Raw genomic sequence first — 20,108 nt, 5'->3', positions numbered from 1 at the left:
GATCATTTTAATGGAAACAGTGTTTTGTTGTTGTTGTTTTCCTTTCTTTGACCACATGAGAAGGCAGGATATAAATTTGTGTTGCTGTTTAGTCGTTTAGTCGTGTCCGACTCTTCGTGACCCCATGGACCAGAGCACGCCAGGCACTCCTGTCTTTCACTGCCTCCCGCAGTTTGGTCAAACTCATGTTTGTATCTTCAAGAAATCTGTCCAACCATCTCCTCTGTCGTCCCCTTCCCCTTGTGCCCTCAATCTTTCCCAACATCAGGGTCTTTTCCAGGGAGTCTTCTCTTCTCATGAGGTGGCCAAAGTACTGGAGCCTCAGCTTCACGATCTGTCCTTCCAGTGAGCACTCAGGGCTGATTTCTTTAAGAATGGATAGGTTTGATCTTCTTGCTGTCCATGGGACTCTCAAGAGTCTCCTCCAGCACCATAATTCAAAAGCATCAATTCTTCAGCGATCAGCCTTCTTTATGGTCCAGCTCTCACTTCCATACATCACTACTGGGAAAACCATAGCTTTAACTGTACGGACCTTTGTTGGCAAGGTGATGTCTTTGCTTTTTAAGATGCTGTCTAGGATATAATTTAGTGATGGAAAAATCTTTGGAGGTGCCAGGGGCCTTGGGGTTTTTTCCCCATGATGATCATAGGAGGACTGAGGCTGAGAGTGTCTCGGATAGATTTGAACCAGGGATTTCCTGATTTGTAGCTCCTAGTCACTACAGAACACCTGACATATATACTTTGAAAGTACCAAAATACTCTGTAGGTCATTGTCTAGCCACAATCCAGGACCATCCACCTCAGAACAATTCACCCCAGGGTTAGGCAGAACTTAGATTAGAATCTGCTGATGGCTCTTTGGGTAATCAATAACGGTTTCTGACTCCCAATTGTCTAACATTAGCAAAAACTAACACACAAACACCCTCAAAAATTACGTTGATAATGGGGAATGCTCGGGGAGGGGAAACAAGGAGTGGATTTTTATATCAAATTTATGAGTTTGGCTCTACCGCTCACAAATCCCCAAACAGAGCCATGTGCTCAGAGGCACCCTGTTCCTTAACTCTTTGTGCATATCTGCAGACCTGAGTCACAATTTTGCATTGGCTCTGGTTGGTAGACCTCAGGGTTCTAGCAAAAAACATGACTACAAAGTAGAGCCTGATGGCTGCCCACCTCTGCGTCAAACTACCCAGATCAGATGTGTTCATAGCTGGGGCATGGTGAAGAAAATGCTGTGTAAGCAAAGAGCTGCAGATTACTCAAGCAAGGAGGCTGAGTCATTACGTAGTGATGGAAAGCAACCCCCCCTACACACACACACACACACACACACACACACACACACACAGCAGCTTGCAAGCCAGTCTGACTTGGAGAAGAACCCACATTAGTAATGAATAATCAGATCCTCAGTTTCCATTGGGTTGCAACTGCTTGCCACCTACAGTTAGCTTGTAAATTAAACTCTGGGCAGAAGAAGTGGGTTTTAAGGGGGAGGGAGTCCTGTCCTTGAGAGCCACAACTCGGAGACACACCAATAGGAAAAAAACCACAAGGTAAGTTTCAGATATTTCTGTCTTTCAGTCTTGTTCACCGTGGTAGTGGTCAGGTTCCGAGAGATGTCTGAAGAACGTGAATAGTTAGCTCTTGTAGTTTAATTATAATAATCACCCTCTTTCAGTTTCCCTTTATTATTAATATTTCTGAAATAATCCTAAATAAATAAGAATAGAATTGTGCACCCCACCCCCGAGACCATTCCATCGTAACCATAAGGTAAAGGTAAAGGGACCCCTGACCATTAGGTCCAGTCGTGACCGACTCTGGGGTTGCGATGCTCATCTCGCTTTATTGGCCAAGGGAGCCGGCGTACAGCTTCCGGGTCATGTGGCCAGCATGACTAAGCCACTTCTGGTGAACCAGAGCAGCACACGGAAACGCTTTTTACCTTCCCGCCGGAGCGGTAGCTATTTATCTACTTGCACTTTGCCGTGCTTTCGAACTGCTAGGTTGGCAGGAGCAGGGACAGAGCAACGGGAGCTCACCCCGTCGCGGGGATTCGAACCGCCGACCTTCTGATCAGCAAGTCCTAGGCTCTGTGGTTTAACCCACAGTGCCACCCACGTCCCACCATTGTAACCATGCAACCTCCCAAAATCGCAACACCTCTTGCGATGGTTTGACCCCTTCCTGTTTTAACAGTACAAATTCTACAAACACCCTCCTGTCTCCTCAAAATCATTTCTCCTGCGTATTCCCCGCCTTACCTTAATGGCACATGTTAATTTATCATTAATAGCTATATCCCACACCTCTTTATACCATTCTTCCGTTTTCTATTCTGCTTGCCCCTTCCACTTCCTAGCAGTTTCCCATTTTTTAGGACCGTGTTTTAGCCACTGCCCCTGTGCTGTGGGCTTGTTACTAAGCAGCTCCTTTTCTCTTAACCCATCTCTGCAGCACAGAGCCCAAGAAGCTGTTGCTCTTGTGTCTCTCTCATTTGCATCCTTTTCTGTGCAGCCCCCACCCCATCAGAAGCCAAAGCCACACCAGGGCTAATTATCCTCAGAAAGGGAGGGGTTGCCATGGCGACTGAGCACTTTTTAAAGCACCAGGAATAGTCTTCATCATTGTTCAGTGTGCACGGAAAAGGTCAGCACGGAGGGTCCTTTCCGTATGAATTTTGGCATCCTTGCTAAAGAAGAGCGACTTGCGCTCGCGATGCTGCTAAAATGGTGAGTTGATAACTGAGCTTTATGACACCACTGTTATGAGTCGAGTTCTTCGGTTCTCAGCTTGCAAGAACGGACACAGCAAAGTATTTCCACGGGAAAGGGACTTGTGGGAAGCAAAGGAGATCTTTCTCTCAGCTACAAAATTTGTTGCTGTTGCAGAGAGAGGTGTTTGAAAGTTAAGACTCGAGTGATGTAAACTGGCTGTTTCGTTTCATCTCCAAATGTAAGTGTTTCGATGAATAGAAAATTAGCAGAATTTGCCTCCCTGGTGGGCTGACATGACTTTGATATTGTCGGGTTCAGATCTGCTCTGTTCATGCGTTGTACGATCCTGAGAATTATTTCATAGGGAATTGGAACCTGCGATTAGGAAAAAATGCAACTTTATCTGCGCTTTATATGAAATGTATTCTTTGAAAAGGTTTTACATGAATCAGGTTTGTTACAGGGAAGCATAATTATTAGGGAGAAGTGACAATCACACCCAGTGTACTGAAACACCCCCTTGTTCCGTAAAGTATTTTGAGCACGTTTCCTCATCCTGATCATAGACATCTTTGATTGCATGTTGAAAATGTAACTTATTATTGAATGTGAATGTTTTCGTAAGGCAGAACACATGAGTAACTTCATTTAACTACGAGGGCTTCCACGGTATCAATTAATCACATGAAGCTTAACATTGGAATTCCACATGAATTTTATAGTGGAAACTTGAAGTGTGCTCACTCACTGCCATGTGAACTCATATATACCCCACAAAATACTTTTCAATAGCCTTGCCAGATTTAATCGTAAATAGAAGAAATCATTTACCATGCCTTATTAAGCTATAGTTATCTGAAATTGATAGTAGACATTAAATGTGTTTACCGAATAGAAACGCAGTAAAAACCCCTACAACAACAAAAAAATTACATGTTACATTAGTGTCCTTTTTTTAGTTGGATTTTTTAACATCATTTGTCTCCTGACTTTGCATTCTTAAATCAATTTTCTGTCCAAGGGGCTGTCTGTAGAACACACTTCTTTGCACACTGAGTACCCCACCCCACTTTTTAAAGGAGCATTTTTTTTTTATTTTTTGTATAAATAAGCTAATTCTCAGCCGTTCCTGAAGGAATTAAGCCCATATTTTGTCTCAGTGGCATTTGACTCGCAAGCGGGATTTGATTACCTCTTGGGAATACAAATCAAGGCATTTAATTTTCCCCAAAGGCTCACAGCAGTTCCTTTAGAGATGCTATTATATTGTATCATTGCCAAAGCTCTTTTATACTCTGCCATTACTGTCAACAGTTTGGAATTGCTAAATAGCAATGAAGGGGAGTGAGATGGGATTGCTGATCGGATTAAGTAGCGACTAAGGCTCTAAATGGGGAGCTGGGGGATTACCTCTGTAATTGTTCCTTTGGTTTACTGCCTTTGGAGGCCGGGTTGCTACCTTCTCTTAATTGGCCCTGTTGCTGCGCCTTTAGCAACAGCCTGACACACATCTTTTTTAACCACCTGTCTCCTTGCCTCCCCAAAACCCACCTCCTCAATTTCTGTATCTCAGGCACAAAAGTAAAGGCATTGAAAAATAAAAAAGCCAGCTCACAACCCCATTCTGAAGAGGAGTGGAACTTAATAGTTCTTAAAACTGATGTCATTTTACATTTGTGTATTTGTGTACAGATACCGGAGCACAAATTTTACCGTTCTCTCATGGTGCCTGAAGTGTGTGAAGTGTAAAAGGCTGGTCTGTGTTCTCCCTTTAAAGGTCTCAGAGGCTGGTACTGCCTTATTTTCCCTGTGGTTGAGATTTTAAACAGCATTTACATGTGTGAATCCACATTAGATAAGGGGTATGCATCTTTTGAATTTAGGCATTTGTCTCGACAGGGCTCATCCTAAGTCTCATACTTGTAACCAGTGTTAGAAATTCAGGTATATAAACTAATCACCAAATGGCACCTACGTTATGGATGCCACAATGACATTAGGCGCCAGGGTTTTTTGGTTTGGTATTGCAATTGTGTTGTTGTTGTTGCAATTGTGGTGTTGTTGTTGTTGTTGCTGCTGCTGCTGCTCCAGCTGTTATTCCATTCCATATTTTAAAGAACAAATCGCAAAGCAGTTTACAACACATTGAAACATCAAATAAAACAGTCCAGAATGAAAAAAACCCACAACTTCAAGGAAAATACAATGGTACCTCCGGTTACAAACACCTCAGGTTACAAACGCTTTCGGTTACAAACTCTGCTAACCCGGAAGTAGTACCTTGGGTTCCGAACTTTGCCACAGGATGAGAACGGAAATCGTGCACTGGCAGCATGGCGGCAGTTAGAGGCCCCATTAGCGAAAGAGCGCCTCGGGTTAAGAATGGTTTCGGGTTAAGAACGGACCTCCGGAACGAATTAAGTCCGTAACCCAAGGTACCACTGTATCTCAGATCCTCCTTCTCCAAGTGACAAGTTGCTTTCCCTAGTTGCCATCTTGCCATCCAGAGATCTCCACGTAGACCCATGCCAGTTGCAAGACATGCCTGGCATCTGGCTAATTTTGAACATTGCTTATAAAGGCACCTTTATCGGTTATTTATCAGATGTCACTGACTGGTTTTTTCTTTTGTTTTTTTCAGATGCCCGACCAGTTTGATCAGAACGTGGTGTTGAACCAGCTGCGATACTCTGGAATGCTTGAGACCGTGCGGATACGAAGGGCTGGTTTTCCAGTGCGGAGGCCGTTTCCGGATTTTCATAAAAGGTAAGCCTACCTTTTGTCTAGGGATGCGGGTGGCGCTGTGGGTTAAACCACAGAGCCTAGGACTTGCCGATCAGAAGGTCGGCGGTTCGAATCCCCGCGACAGGGTGAGCTCCCGTTGCTCAGTCCCTGCTCCTGCCAACCTAGCAGTTCGAAAGCACGCCAGTGCAATTAGATAAGTAGGTACCGCTCCGGCGGGAAGGTAAACTACCCCAGAGTCGGCCACGACTGGACCTAATGGTCAGGAGTCCCTTTACCTTTACCTTTTGTTTGTGTTAAGTGTTAAGCATTTTAGATGAGGTGTGTAGTCCAAGTCAAGCTTTTTCTTTTTAAAGGGAAAATCACCTTGGTTTTTTTGTTTCCCCAGATACAAAGTCCTGATGAGAAATTTGACTCTCCCTGAAGATTTAAAAGGAAAGTGTGCTGCCTTCCTTCATTTGTATGATAGCACAAGCACTGAATGGCAGCTTGGGAAATCTAAGGTAAAAGAGACAAGAATTCCTAATGCAAAACTAGATAGCTGTGTTGTTATTGTGAATTAACATACAACAGGAGCTAGACCTTGCCAGGTGACTTTACCTCACTTCCTAAGCCAGTGAAACTTGGTATATTTGTACCCATATTAGCAAACAGCATGACTCCCCACCCACAAACCCAACTGTGGTCTAAACCACCGAGCCTCTTGGGCTTGCCAATCGAAAGGTCGGCGGTGCGAATCCCCACGATGGGGTGAGCTCCTGTTGCTCTGTCCCAGCTCCTGCCAACCTAGCAGTTCGAAAGCACGTCAGTGCAAGTAGATAAATAGGTGCCACTGCGGCGGGAAGGTAAACGGCGCTCTGGTTTCCGTCGCAGTGTCCCGTTGCACCAGAAGTGGTTTAGTCATGCTGGCCACGTCACCCAGAAAGCTGTCTGTGGACAAACGCCGGCTTCCTCGGCCTGAAAGCAAGATGAGCGCAGCAACCCCATAGCCGCCTTTGACTCGTGTGTTTAGGGGAGTAGGACGTCCCTAATACAGTGGTGCCCCGCAAGACGAAAAACTCGCTAGACGAAAGGGTTTTGCGTTTTTTGAGTCGTTCCGCAAGACAAAATTCCCTATGGGCTTGCTTCGCAAGACGAAACGTCTTGCGAGTTCTTGCGAGTTTGTTTCCTTTTTCTTAAAGCCGCTAAGCCGTTAATAGCCGCGCTTCGCAAGACGGAAAAACCGCAAGACAAAGAGACTCGCGGAACGGATTAATTTCGTCTTGCGAGGCACCACTGTACTGCAAGCCTCCCCTCTTTAAGAAATAGAAAAATGGATCCATCTTGAAGACTGATATTAATTACCTGAGAACAGCTTTTGCCCACTTCTCCCAGATCCTCAAAATGACGCAGAATAAGTTTTGCATCATATTATGAAGAGACCCTCAATGTGTATGTTGTTGCTCTTTTCTTAAAGGTGTTTCTTCGTGAATCTTTGGAACACAAGCTGGAAAAGCAACGGGAGATAGAGGTTGGCAAAGCAGCCATGATCATCCGAGCGCATGTCTTGGGCTATGTGGCACGGTATGTAACAAGGAGCTGCCTTCTACTGCACCAGACCAGTAGACATTATAACTATGTGTACAACGACTAACAGGTCTCCGCTTGAGATCTCAGACTTTCCCAACCTTGGTACCCGGGACAGAAGATCAGGGCTTTTTCCCCCAGCCAGAACTTGCTGGAACTCAGTTCCGGCACCTCTTTTTCTAGAAAAATAGCACTGCATAAGATTAACAGAAGATTGAGTTAGAGCCTCATGCACACAAATGTGTTGGAAGCTACAGCCCCTTCCTGCTTTGTATATTAGGCATGGATTTTAATTGGGAAAACTGCTCAGGATTCCCCTTCTAACATCTTTAGTCTTCCACCTTTTTTCCTGTCTTTCTGTCTCCCTGCCACAAAAACTAATGTTGTGTTGGATGATGATGCCATTTAGCAACAATGGCCTTCACTGTCACACTCTGGAATTTCCAGGGTACTGCATTCATTATATGCAGAGAAGTAATGAAAGTACCGTATTTTTCGCTCTATAACACGCACCCGACCATAACACGCACGTAGTTTTTAGAGGAGGAAAATCCATAGGCATGCCACCCCTAGGCATTCCCTACATAACACGCACAGACATTTCCCCTTACTTTCTAGGAGGAAAAAAGTGAGTGTTATGGTGCAAAAAATACGGTATGTGGTATATGTTCCTTTCTTAAAACTTGGAAACGTTTTCTGTTTTTCTGAGGGGTAGCTTACACGTTATCTTTATCATGTGGAGTCTGAGACAACTTGAAACTATATAGAATTTTCGGCTAAAGCAAGGCTATTGATTGCGAAAAATTGGAAAAGTGGTATAATACCGACAAAAACAGAGTGGCTTGCCAAATTGTTGGCGTATTACAATATATCCAAAACAATGGGAGAAATTGGAAGGATCTCAAAAGAGAAGATAGACAGGGACTGGAAGGTGTTTAAAGGATACTTGCAAAATCATATTGAAAAATCAGAACTCCTGTTAGAATAAACAAGTTCCGTTATAAATACTGAAATACTAAATAAGATGCATAACAATGTGTAACAGAAAAAGAAGTAGAAAATTGGTTTAAAAATGTGTGAAAGAAAGTAATAGAAGTGAAAAGAAATTGCAATTGAGTAGATTGGAAGTTAACACAAGGGTGGGGTGAGGTGGTGGTGGGAAAAGGAAGTATGTGTGGGATTGAGTGTGGGTATGTATGAATATTTTTAAGGATTGTATGAAATGTATGTTTGTATATTCGTAATATGTATGTATTAATGTTGAATTATTTTAATAATAAAATATTTCTGTTAAAAAAAATTATATAGAATTTTCACGCTAACTGGTCTATGGATGTTAGTGTACCCCACGCAACTGTATGTAGGAATTGTGACGTACAGTACTTCTGCAAGTACGTCTCTTATGTTATACAGACATAAGAAATGATCCACATGACACAGAAGAGCAGTTAGTGTCCGTATGTTACACAGCTGTTGGAGAGAAACCATCTTGGGGCACTACATTCAAGCATTCTCTGTGTAGTGTAGACCCAAAGTGTTGATGGCCCCAAGTTGCACTATTTGAAGATTTGCTTTTGGTTGTGCAAATCACTTATTTGGGTATGTTCCAAACGTTTTTATTTGCACTATTTAAAGAAAAGAGATTTGTAGCCTTGGTGTATTTGCAGTGGCAGAAGGACATGGGGGGGGGGGGACCCAACAGACCAAGCCATTTAGTTTGATTTTTTCCTCCAAGACACAAAAGAACAATAGAACTAGGTGACTGAGTTATAACGTTTTATTTGCTTGCTTACCGCCATGCATTATGTACTAGAGTCTGAGTCCTAGATCCCATCTGTTTACTCCCCCCCCCCAACCGAGTCAATAGAGGGGCGTTCAATAGCTGTTTAGGCAATGAGGTCATTTCTTTTCATGTGTATATTAGACCTGCTCATATGTATTGAATGGCGTATCTGTTAAAAGAGCAAAAATACTTTTCTTATGGACAAAAGCTGTCCTCCGATACACAACTTTCTTTAATGTCAGGGTGTATGCATATCAAACAAGCTTGATGGATTACAAATAGATGCTACTAGTGACATAAAAATGCTTCCTTAACTAGGATGCATCTCTTCCTACTCTAGAGTTGGAGTCTAGTCATTCTAGTGAAATAGTATCATGAAGCACAAGTAAAGAAGGTTGATGAGAGTGGAATTAATATTACTGTCTTTGCTGCCTAGAAGTTTTAATTTATCCCCTTGGTATTAATGGTTCCCGTCGGTGGTTCATCACACCTTCTCTTCATATAGATGTGTGTCTCTGTTTCATTTCAGGAAGCACTACAGAAAAGTCCTTTACTGCGTAGTTGTCATACAGAAGAACTACAGAGCTTTCTACTTAAGAAGGAAGTACTTACTGCTAAAGAAAGCGGCCATCACTTTCCAGAAGCAGCTACGAGGCCAGATTGCCCGTCGTGTTTACAAAGGGTTGCTGGAGGCGAAACGACAGCAAGAGGAAGAAAAAAAGAGAAAGGAAGAGGAGGAAAGGTATGGAATATGTTGTTACTTGGCAATATCTGGTAAGCAACTTAGCTTTGCTGCAAATTAGCTACAGCAACCTTGGTAATTTTGTGCAAGTTACTGCCAACCAAGCATATTGGTTTCAGAAGTCACATCTTGAAAAACTGGATCGCTGTGTAAGGATGTCTTGGTTTTGATTTCTTTCTGATATTTTCTTATTTAGAAAGCGACAAAAGCAGGAAGCAGAACGTCTTGCTCGGCAGGTAAGTCTAAATGATGTCCTATTCTCTTTTGTGTTTGAGTAGCACTTATTGTGTGAAGCAGAACCTGGTGAGAGGACTTGATAAAGTTGTTTCTGTCCAATTTCTGCATTGTGCTTTTCTTTTTCCTGAAGCAATATTTTAAAGGAAGGATTTACATGTTACATGAAGCATGGGACTGACAAAATTAGCAGTCCATGTTTATTTCTCCTCTTCCATAAAACGTTCTATAATTTGCTCCATATGCTGATACTGTTTATCTCATTTTATTTATTATCCCACCCTAACCTATGGGCTGATTGTGGCTTGTAACATTTTATAGTCCTCTCCCTGGAGGCTCACAATCGAAGACCCAGTAATATTTACCATGGACCTGGGTGTTATTTTCTCAATTACCACTCATAGCCGTCAACTTTTCCCTTTTCTTGCGAGGAATCCTATTCGGAATAAGGGAATTTCCCTTTTAAAAAGGGAAAAGTTGACAGCTATGTTTCCACTTCGCCTTGGCACAAAGGATGCCCAGGAACCATCAGGAGTAAAGTACGATTTATTTCTTGAATTTAGGCAAGAGTCCCCAACAGTTCCATAGGTCTATAATAAGCATTTGGGAGTGTCAACTCTTGCAAACACAATATACCCAATTCTGCCTTTTCTTCTACCCTATGAGCATCTGTTACAATGCCACATACTTTTATCTGCCCCCTCTTGGAACTCCAGTGTGACTTCCTCTTGTCCCAATGCTGGACGCTATGTCTCCCCATCCTGCATCTCTTGTGTCTGGAGAAGGAAAGCCAAGCAGGCTGAGCCACAATATGACACACAGACGTTGCAGACGTGCACTTAGAACCCCACAATTGTTTGGTATTTCATCACCTCCAGAAGAGGTGTTGAATAGAGGACCCCACAGGGAACTACCGTTTTCAGCAACAATCTTGTGTGCCTTAAAATATGTCCTTCCACACCTCACACCCCCAACTTCGGTCATGTTTTTGCTGTCCGCAGCTCAGTGTAATCAAATAGACTGTGTCTTGTGCAAAAGGGGGAGATGAGTTCTTCAACGTTGGGGGAAATGTGGCAGAATTGCAGTTGCCTAGCAAGGCAAAGATTAAGGAATCTTGTTGGCAGATGAAGATGATGGAGTTTATGGAGCTGGCTGATCTCACCGGGAGAATCCACAACCAGAAAGAAGAGGAACACCAAGAAGATTGGAAGAAATTTAAAGACTATTTGAATAAATATTGTAATATTAAAGATAGGTAACCACTTGAAAGAACTAATCAGGCCTAGGATTAAATTGGGATTAAATAAATAAATAAGAAAATGTACAATAAGAAAAGTTAGGAAATTTGATTATGACTGTAATACGGTTTTATGAAATAATGATATTGGAAACTGCTACATTTAATTACAAGTAAATTCAGATGGAAGAGATTAGAGGAAGTCAAGTAATATGTTTATGAAGATGGATTTTAATTAACTAATCAAGTCTTAGTTTATGTGGTGATATATGGAATATTTGAAGTTTTTTATGTCTCACATTCTTTTATTTTTTTATTCTTTCCCTTATTGTTTATTCTCTTTTTCTTACGCTTTTGTATGAAAAATAATAACTATTATTGTGAAAAGAAAGAAAAAGATTAAGGAATCTTGTGTGTCAAAATGCAGGCTGAGGAGGAGAAGCGGCGGCAGGAGCTGGCGGCCGTTCAGAAAGCCCGGAAGGAAGAAGAACTGAAGCGAGAGCTGGAGAAGCAAAAAGAAAACAAGCAGGTCGAAGAGATCCTTCGCCTGGAGAAAGAGATTGAAGACCTGCAGCGCATGAAGGAGCAGCAGGAGTTGTCGCTGACAGAAGCGTCGCTGCAGAGGCTGCAGCAGCTCCGGGACGAGGAACTGAAGCGGCTGGAGGACGAGGCTTGCCGAGCGGCGCAGGAGTTCTTGGAGTCCCTGAACTTCGACGAAATTGACGAATGCGTCCGAAACATCGAGAGGACGCTCTCTGTGGGCAGCGGTTTCTGCTCGGAGCTCAGTGAGTTGACCGGGAGCGCGGGCGGCGAAAAGCCCAGTTTCAACTTCAGCCAGCCGTACCCCGAGGAGGAGGTGGACGAGGGCTTTGAAGCCGATGACGACGCTTTCAAGGATTCGCCAAACCCAAGCGAGCACGGCCACTCGGACCAGAGGACGAGCGGCATCAGGACCAGCGATGACTCTTCGGAAGAAGATCCGTACATGAACGACACGGTGGTGCCGGCAAGTCCTGCCACAGGCAACAACAGCACGCTTGTTCCTTCTGGCCACGACTCCCTCAGTCTCCACAACTCCTCCAGCGGTGAATCCACATACTGCATGCCGGAAAACGTATCATGCAAGCCCCAAAACGCCACGGAGTTAATTACTCCCGACGCAGACTATGATTACGACCAAGATGACTACGAAGACGGTGCTATCACTTCCGGAAGCAGTGTGACCTTTTCCAATTCTCATAGCAGCCAGTGGTCCCCCGACTACCGCTGTTCTGTGGGGACATACAATAGCTCTGGGGCCTACAGGTTTAGTTCAGAGGGTGCTCAGTCTTCCGTGAGTATTGCTTTCTTTGCCATTATTACAGTGGTACCTTGGTTAACCCACACAGGTGGCGCTGTGGGTTAAACCACAGAGCCTAGGACTTGCCGATCAGAAGGTCGGCGGTTCGAATCCCTCCAACGAGGTCAGCTCCCGTTGCTCAGTCCCTTCTCCTGCCAACCTAGCAGTTTGAAAGCACGTCAAAGTACAAGTAGATAAATAGGTACCGCTCTGGCGGGAAGGTAAAAGGCGTTTCCGTGCGCTTCTCTGATTCGCCAGAAGTGGCTTAGTCATGCTGGCCACATGACACGGAAGCTGTATGCCGGCTCCCTCGGCCAATAAAGCGAGATGAGCGCCGCAACCCCAGAGTCGGCCACGACTGGACCTAATGGTCAGGGGTCCCTTTACCTTTATCTTTACCTTGGTTTACGACCACAATCCGTTCCGGAGGTCCATTCGTAAACCAAAACAGGTCATAACCCAAGGTGCGTTTTTGCCAATGGGGCCTCCCAAAATATTGTTCATAATCCAAAAAAATTTGTTCATAAACCAAAAAAAGTTCACAAACCAGGACATGCACTTCCAGGTTTGATGTGTTCGTAATCCAAAATGTACGCAAACCAGACTGTTCGCAAACCAAGATACCAATGCACATCTCTTTGGGAGGAATAAGAGTAATGTTAAGATTTCCTGGTTTAACCGTCACATTGTCAAAAGTTATTGTGCCACAGTAATCCTGACAAGACAGAAGTACTGTTTTTGGGGGACAGGGGGCGGGCTGGTGTGGAGGACTCCCTGGTCCTGAATAGGGTAACGGTGCCCCTGAAGGACCAGGTGCGCAGCCTGGGAGTCATTTGTCCATGGAGGCACAGGTCAATTCTGTATCCAGGGCAGCTGTCTACCAACTCCACCTGGTACGCAGGCTGAGACCCTACCTGCCCGCGGACTGTCTCGCCAGAGTGGTGCATGCTCTAGTTATCTCCCGCTTGGACTACTGCAATGCGCTCTACGTGGGGCTACCTTTGAAGGTGACTCTGAAACTACAACTAATCCAGAATGCAGCAGCTAGACTGGTGACTGGGGGCGGCCACCGATACCACATAACACCGGTCTTGAAAGACCTACATTGGCTCCCAGTACGTTTCCGAGCACAATTCAAAATGCTAGTGTTGACCTTTAAAGCCCTAAACGGCCTCGGCCCAGTATACCTGAAGGAGCGTCTCCTCCCCCATCGTTCAGTCTGGACACTGAGGTCCAGCTCCAAGGGCCTTCCGGTGGTTCCCTCACTGCGAGAAGCAAAGCTACAGGGAACCAGGCAGAGGGCCTTCTCGGTAGTGGCGCCCGCCCTGTGGAACGCCCTCCCATCAGATGTCAAAGCGATAAATAACTACCTGACATTTAGAAGACATCTTAAGGCAGCCCTGTTCAGGGAAGTTTTTAATCTGTGATATTTTACTGTATTTTTGGTTTCTACGGAAGCCGCCCAGAGTGGCTGGGGAAACCCAGCCAGATGGGCGGAGTACAAATAATAAATTATTATTATTATTATTATTATTATTATTATTATTATTATTGATTAAGGACTACACTTAACTACTACTACTACTACTACTACTACTACTACTACTACTATTATTAATTAGATTTATACACCACCCTTCATCCAAAGAGGAAGGGCAGTGTGGTCCATAAGATACAAATACAACCTGACAATCCAAAAGTGTAGTCACAGCTTGTTAAAATAATTTTTACATCAAATTATTTTCCTAAGTGGGGGCAGCCAACTCGGCACTTGTGGTTCTTCAAAGTACACAAATGTAAGGACATTATTTTAAGTATTATTATATTCCAAGTACAAATTCTAGGTAAAGGGACCCCTGACCATTAGGTCTAGTCGTGGCCGACTCTGGGGTTGCGGTGCTCATCTCGCTTTATTGGCTGAGGGAGCCAGCGTACAGCTTCTGGCAAACCAGAGCAGCGCACGGAAATGCCGTTTACCTTCCCGCTGAAGCAGTACCTATTTATCTACTTGCACTTTGATGTGCTCTCGAACTGCTAGGTTGGAAGGAGCAGGGACTGAGCAACGGGATCCCCATCGCAGGGATTCGAACCACCGACCTTCTGATCGGCAAGTCCTAGGCTCTGTGGTTTAACCCACAGCACCACCTGCGTCCCGTTTCTAGTTAGCAGCAATATAAAAACATAAAAATACCCAGTGCTTACTTTAATGACTGCTGTTCTGGCGTGGTGTAAACACCACTCCTTAGACCTCACAGGGATAACTCTCTGGTGTCTAACACAACAGGAATAAAATTATTTCCTGAATTGTATATGTCACAAGAGAAGCCACAGGGAAGAATTCCTTCACCAAAGGGAAAAAAGGAGGTGTGTGAAGAGTCGAGGTTGAAAAAAGAAGCACTTCTTAATAGTTATTCTTTGTCAAAACGTTAGGTTTTGGAGGTTGGTTTGCTTTTGCTGTGACTCAGAAGTTCATTTCTGCTGCCACCCATACAGGCAGTCCACTGAAAAAGACATTTTTTTTGTAGCTATGCTGCAGTCACACTAAAAGTGAACTTGTCGCCCGTTAAAAAAACAAGCACAGGATTAATTTTAGTGGACATGAATGACACAACAGATGACCAACAGGTCAATTTATTTTGTGGAAGCAAGGTAAATAGCCTTGGTAGAAAGAGACAAAGGGAAATAATATTTGTGCCAAATGGAACATATTCTTTTAGGAATGTCCGTATTCTCGGTAGGGTGGGGGGGGGTGAGAATGCGTGTAAGCTTACAGCAAAGGATCTGTAAATGCACCATACCCCAATTCTAGGGATTGCTTATGGGAAATGGGCAGGGGACTTTGACCTTCATCCTTTTCTTCCTTCACTGCAAGGAGAAGGGATCTGTCAAACACGGAGATCAGGAGATCCTGCCTTTATATGAATGTACCACTGAACTTTTAACATCTGAATTAGGCTGGACTGTGATGAAAACATCTGCAGCCAAGCCTCTTCCTATCAGTTAATTTCCCTCATTATGTTGATCTTCCAGTTTGAAGACAGCGAAGAAGACTTTGACTCAAGGTTTGATACCGATGATGAACTTTCGTATCGGAGGGATTCTGTCTACAGCTGCGTCAGCCTCCCTTATTTCCATAGCTTTTTGTACATGAAAGGTACAGAAACAGCTCAGAGTAACTTAAATAGCCGAACAAAATGTGGTTGTCTTCTTTCTCAAATACTGTGTATTCACACTACTTATTTGTGGGGTGATATAAAGCAGAAATTATGATAAATTAGGGGCAAGTAATGAGTAAACAAATCCAAGAAGATCTTTAGAGGCCGTTGATCAAGTTGATCGGAGGTGCAAACTGTTGGCAGAGTTTACCAGGATACATGAACGTGCCATAAGAGAGAAGTAAAAGCTGCAGAAATAGCTGCTCTTCAATAGTCCATTTTTCAAATTCTTCCTCTGAAACAGTCCTCTCAAGACCAAGAGTTTTGATCTATACCAGGGGTCAGCAAACTTTTTCAGCAGGGGGCCGGTCCACTGTCCCTCAGACCTTGTGGGGGACCGGACTATATTTTGAAGGAAAAAAAATATGAACGAATTCCTGTGTCCCACAAATAATCCAGAGATGCATTTTAAATAAAAGGACACATTCTACTCATGTGAAAACACGCTGATTCCTGGACCATCCGTGGGCCGGATTGAGAAGGTGATTGGCCCCCGGGCCTTAGTTTGCCTGCCCATGATCTATACTGTTGGTTTTCACGAGATTCTGTCAAATTATTGAGTTTCTGCATGTATAATAGTCACACATAACTCGGCCTTGTATTTCTTCTTTTAATTTGTAAGAGTGATAGACCCATCACTCCATTTGCCAGAGCAAAGGCATTCTGACAAGGCCCTTTGATTGAAGGCCGTGTAATACGGATTATACCATCCGCAGAAGGATTGGGTCATGGAGAAAAATGTTGGGATGAGAGAGCATATAGGAGAAAAAGCCTGAAGCTTGATTGTTCTCTCGGATGCTGGTTGAGGGTAGAGAGCTTGAAACCAAGGGTATAACTCTGTGACAATCCGCTGTTGAATCTGGTCAATGCTTGCTTGCTTGACCCTAGGCAGTTTTCAATATTTATTAATTGTATGGACCAATGGTTTTAAGATCCTGCTTCTTAAAAGCATCCAGATTGCCTGATGAGAAATAGTTCTGATCTACATAACGTTCCCTTTGAAGGAGTGTTGGGCATTTTGTTGCTGCTGTTGTTGTTGAACAAACGCAGGTTTCACAACCTATTTCTCTCCCTTTCCTCAAGGTGGGTTGATGAACACTTGGAAGCGCCGCTGGTGTGTCTTGAAAGATGAAACCTTCCTGTGGTTCCGCTCGAAGCAGGAAGCTCTCAAGCAAGGCTGGCTGCATAAGAAAGGTGGTGGGTCTTCCACGCTGTCCAGAAGGAACTGGAAGAAACGTTGGTTTGTTCTCCGGCAGTCCCGGCTGATGTACTTCGAAAACGATAGCGAAGAAAAGCTCAAGGGAACACTTGAAATCCGAACAGCCAAGTAAGCAAAGTCCACTTAAAGCATCCCGTGCATAGAGTAGCTCCCTTCTTTGTCCTCAGAGGTAAAAAGCGACTCAACTTCAAGGCACTGTTCTTTCTTACCTGCCTCCGACTGGGTGTTAAAAGCCATGCCTTTCCCGTCTGCCAGGATCTTAGCTGAAGAGATGGTGTTGGCAGCCTTCCCTTGTGCTCCTCTGATCAGCAGAGCAGCACTAAGCACCCATTGTCCTCCCAGTCACGGCCCTTTGGAAACCAACCTTATGTGCTCTGTCCAGATTAGCGTGAGCTCCAGGACTTTTAAAAAACCATCTTCCTAAAACAACACATAATAAATCTGCACACGGCTGGTAGCCGGCACAGATCAATCACTGAAGGAAAATGAGATGAAGATGAAGGAGATCCATATTAAAGCCTGCATGGAGATAAAGAATGGATTGGTGCCTCCATGGAAACAAAAGAGGGGCAAAATTGTTCGTAGGCATTAAAAACTAGACTCCCCTGGCTTAATATTAAGAAAGACGGGGCATCAGGGTTCTGACAGTACGAATTCATCGTATTTCTCACTTCTCTGTCCATTTTAGAGATATTGTTGATAACACTACTAAGGAAAACGGGATTGACATTGTCATGGCCGATAGGACCTATCATTTGATTGCTGAGTCACCTGAGGACGCAAGGTAAGAACTGTCTCCCCCTTTCCCCTTCCAGCCACTGATGTTTTGCAGATGTGAAGCCTAGTACTACTTGACCAGCAATAAACTCACTGCAGGATTCTTTCCCCACCCACAGAAAAATAAAATAAGCAGAAGCAATAGAATAGTTTTCAAACAGAGGCTTTCATACAGAGTTCTGCGGACGGTATTCTAAGTTTTGGGCCCAGTGGCCAGGCTCCCAAAAGATATCCACAAAGAAAAGAGCTTAAAATGTACTATGATTTGCTATTGTCTCTAAGAATGTCCAATCTGTGGTTTGATCAATTTTGCCCACTCTGATACATTTGCAAGTTGGGATGTAAAATGCTATAGCATGTGTAGTAGATGGGGCTGTAATTCCCTTTAGGGACAACACTCAGTAACTGGAGACTGTGTCTGGTAGAATAAAGCACCCTAAAACCCATGCTGCTCAGCAGATTAAAAACCTTCAGATTGCTCAAGACAACTGATTCCGTTTGTTCAGTCCGTTTATTTGTGGTCTGATTCCATTTGTTCAATTCCCAGTTCTTTGACACTTGAAAATATTTACTTATTGCATGAATGTCCCATCTCAGCTCAAGGCAGTATACATTTTAGCCTCACATACTTCAAAGTGGATTCAAGACAGTGATTGGTCCAAGGATAACCAGGGAGCTTCTTCCCTAAGTGGAAATTTCTCCCACATTCTAGTCTCACACACTATCCACTTATACCTCACTAGTTCAGGTTCAAATATAGGATCCAGATCTGGTTTTTTATCACCATCTGTGATCTGTCAAAGTGCCAACAAGATTTACTAGCGTTTAAGGTGACTTTTCTCCTCTGTCACATAAACCATTTTTTTCCTACAAACACGAAGATAATTGTTTGCATTTCAAAATGTGTGTAGTATACACAGCACCCACACGTTCCGCTCTTAACATTTTCTTTATCTTTCCATGACACACTATGACAAGAAAGTTTAAACACAAAGCTGGTTGTTGTCAGAGAATTGAAACACTGAAGTAACCATCCAATTTTTGAAACATGGCCATTAGGGTTGTCCCCTGGAGATTTCTTTTTTTAAAAAAACAAAAATATTTTTTATTGGTTTTTCCATGTATACATTGTTATAAGAATTTAAGGTCACATATAATGTAAATTAAATGTACAAGGCAAACACGTCCAAAAATATATACACCACATGTCTGAAAACATTTTGACTCTCCCAAACTACCCAAATGTTTCTCTGCAAGGAGGGAGGAAATCAAAAAACCTCCCCATTGTCTCTGTGCTCACAAATCCTGCCTTAAGGGCACATTTAAGGTGTGAATAGGGTGAGCCTGTGACCTGGATTCAGGAATTAAAGTAGTTATAGTAACAAAAGTGTGGCCAAAACTCAGATAATGCAATCAGGTAACCTGCCGGACAGGAGATAAACAACACACTCAGGATTCTGTTTTAGACCACCTCCTGTGATGTATGTATGATATTTCTGGGGGTGGTCTGGAGTTTGAGAGCGGGCAGTTTCAAAAGTCTATATAAGGGCGGGCACACCTTTGTTCTGGGTTCCTCCTCTTTCCTGCTTGTGGTGAGTGAGGACCCTGTTGCAACAGTTTAATAAAGATCAGGCTTAATAGCTGTTTTGCTTCTCAATATTCTCTGGTTGGCCTCTGTTATTTTCTCCTACCGATAGGGAATCCACTTAAGGACTCTATATGGGCCCTTGGATACACCATAAGGGGGAAAGGGCAGATTTTGTTTATAACAACATCCTTATAACAACATCCTTATAACAACATCCTCTAACAATATTTCTCTAACAATTTTCCATATCCCCCCCTCCCCTGGACTTCCCTCATATTCCCATTTTGCTTTATTTCCATATTACTCACCCTTTGTTTACCAAAATTTCCCCAATACATATAATCTTACATTTTGTTATATACAATTGTGTTTCTTTATTCAAACCCTGCCAGTGAGTCCAGTTCTTTATGTTGCGTCTTCATATATGTTGTAAATGGTTCCCATTCTCTTTTAAAGTCTTTGCTATCCTTTTCATGTAATTTATCTGTTAATTTTGCCAGTTCTGCATATTCCATAAGTTTCCCTTGCCATTGTTCTTTCGTTGGTATTTCTTCTGTCTTCCAAGCTTGTGCTAATATAATTCTTGCCGCTCTTGTTGCAGTCCCCTGGAGATTTCTGCCCACCTCCCAAGTACTTGGCTCTTTTAACAAAAAATGTACCAATGTACCGCAGAATCGAACCTCTCCTTCTTCCTGTGTTCCTCTTTATTCCCAGGGGTTAGGCTTTCATGCTCCTTACGTAAGATGTTCTGGGGTGTGTGTATGTGTGTGTGTGTAATTATATCCGTCTTTCATAACATTAAAAAAAAAGATCATTTCTTATATAAACATTCTGACTTCAGTAATTCTGTTAGTGTTGACATTTCAGACACCTTCGTTATTTCAGAAAACCATTCTTTTAATATGGGAGCAAAATTAGTTCTCCATTTCTTAGC

The 20,108-nt window shown here is 43.3% G+C and overlaps 1 protein-coding gene across 2 annotated transcripts in view; it reads left to right on the top strand.

Moving 5' to 3' along the window:
• Positions 1-20,108, top strand: part of MYO10 (myosin X) — a 203,916-nt gene that overhangs the window by 158,036 nt on the left and 25,772 nt on the right. For both annotated transcript variants that reach the window (XM_083518955.1, XM_083518956.1), the window contains 9 exons: positions 5,374-5,498; positions 5,863-5,977; positions 6,931-7,037; positions 9,353-9,565; positions 9,762-9,801; positions 11,464-12,369; positions 15,406-15,529; positions 16,674-16,917; positions 17,498-17,593. In XM_083518955.1, the coding sequence (XP_083375081.1) occupies positions 5,374-5,498; positions 5,863-5,977; positions 6,931-7,037; positions 9,353-9,565; positions 9,762-9,801; positions 11,464-12,369; positions 15,406-15,529; positions 16,674-16,917; positions 17,498-17,593 (1,970 nt within the window). The remainder of the gene's footprint in view (positions 1-5,373; positions 5,499-5,862; positions 5,978-6,930; positions 7,038-9,352; positions 9,566-9,761; positions 9,802-11,463; positions 12,370-15,405; positions 15,530-16,673; positions 16,918-17,497; positions 17,594-20,108) is intronic.

The sequence above is a fragment of the Podarcis liolepis genome, assembly GCF_965112155.1.
Source record: "Podarcis liolepis genome assembly, chromosome: 8".
Classification (NCBI taxonomy): domain Eukaryota; kingdom Metazoa; phylum Chordata; class Lepidosauria; order Squamata; family Lacertidae; genus Podarcis; species Podarcis liolepis.
Note: the sequence above shows the minus strand (reverse complement) of the source record. Positions and strands in the feature narration are given on the sequence as shown.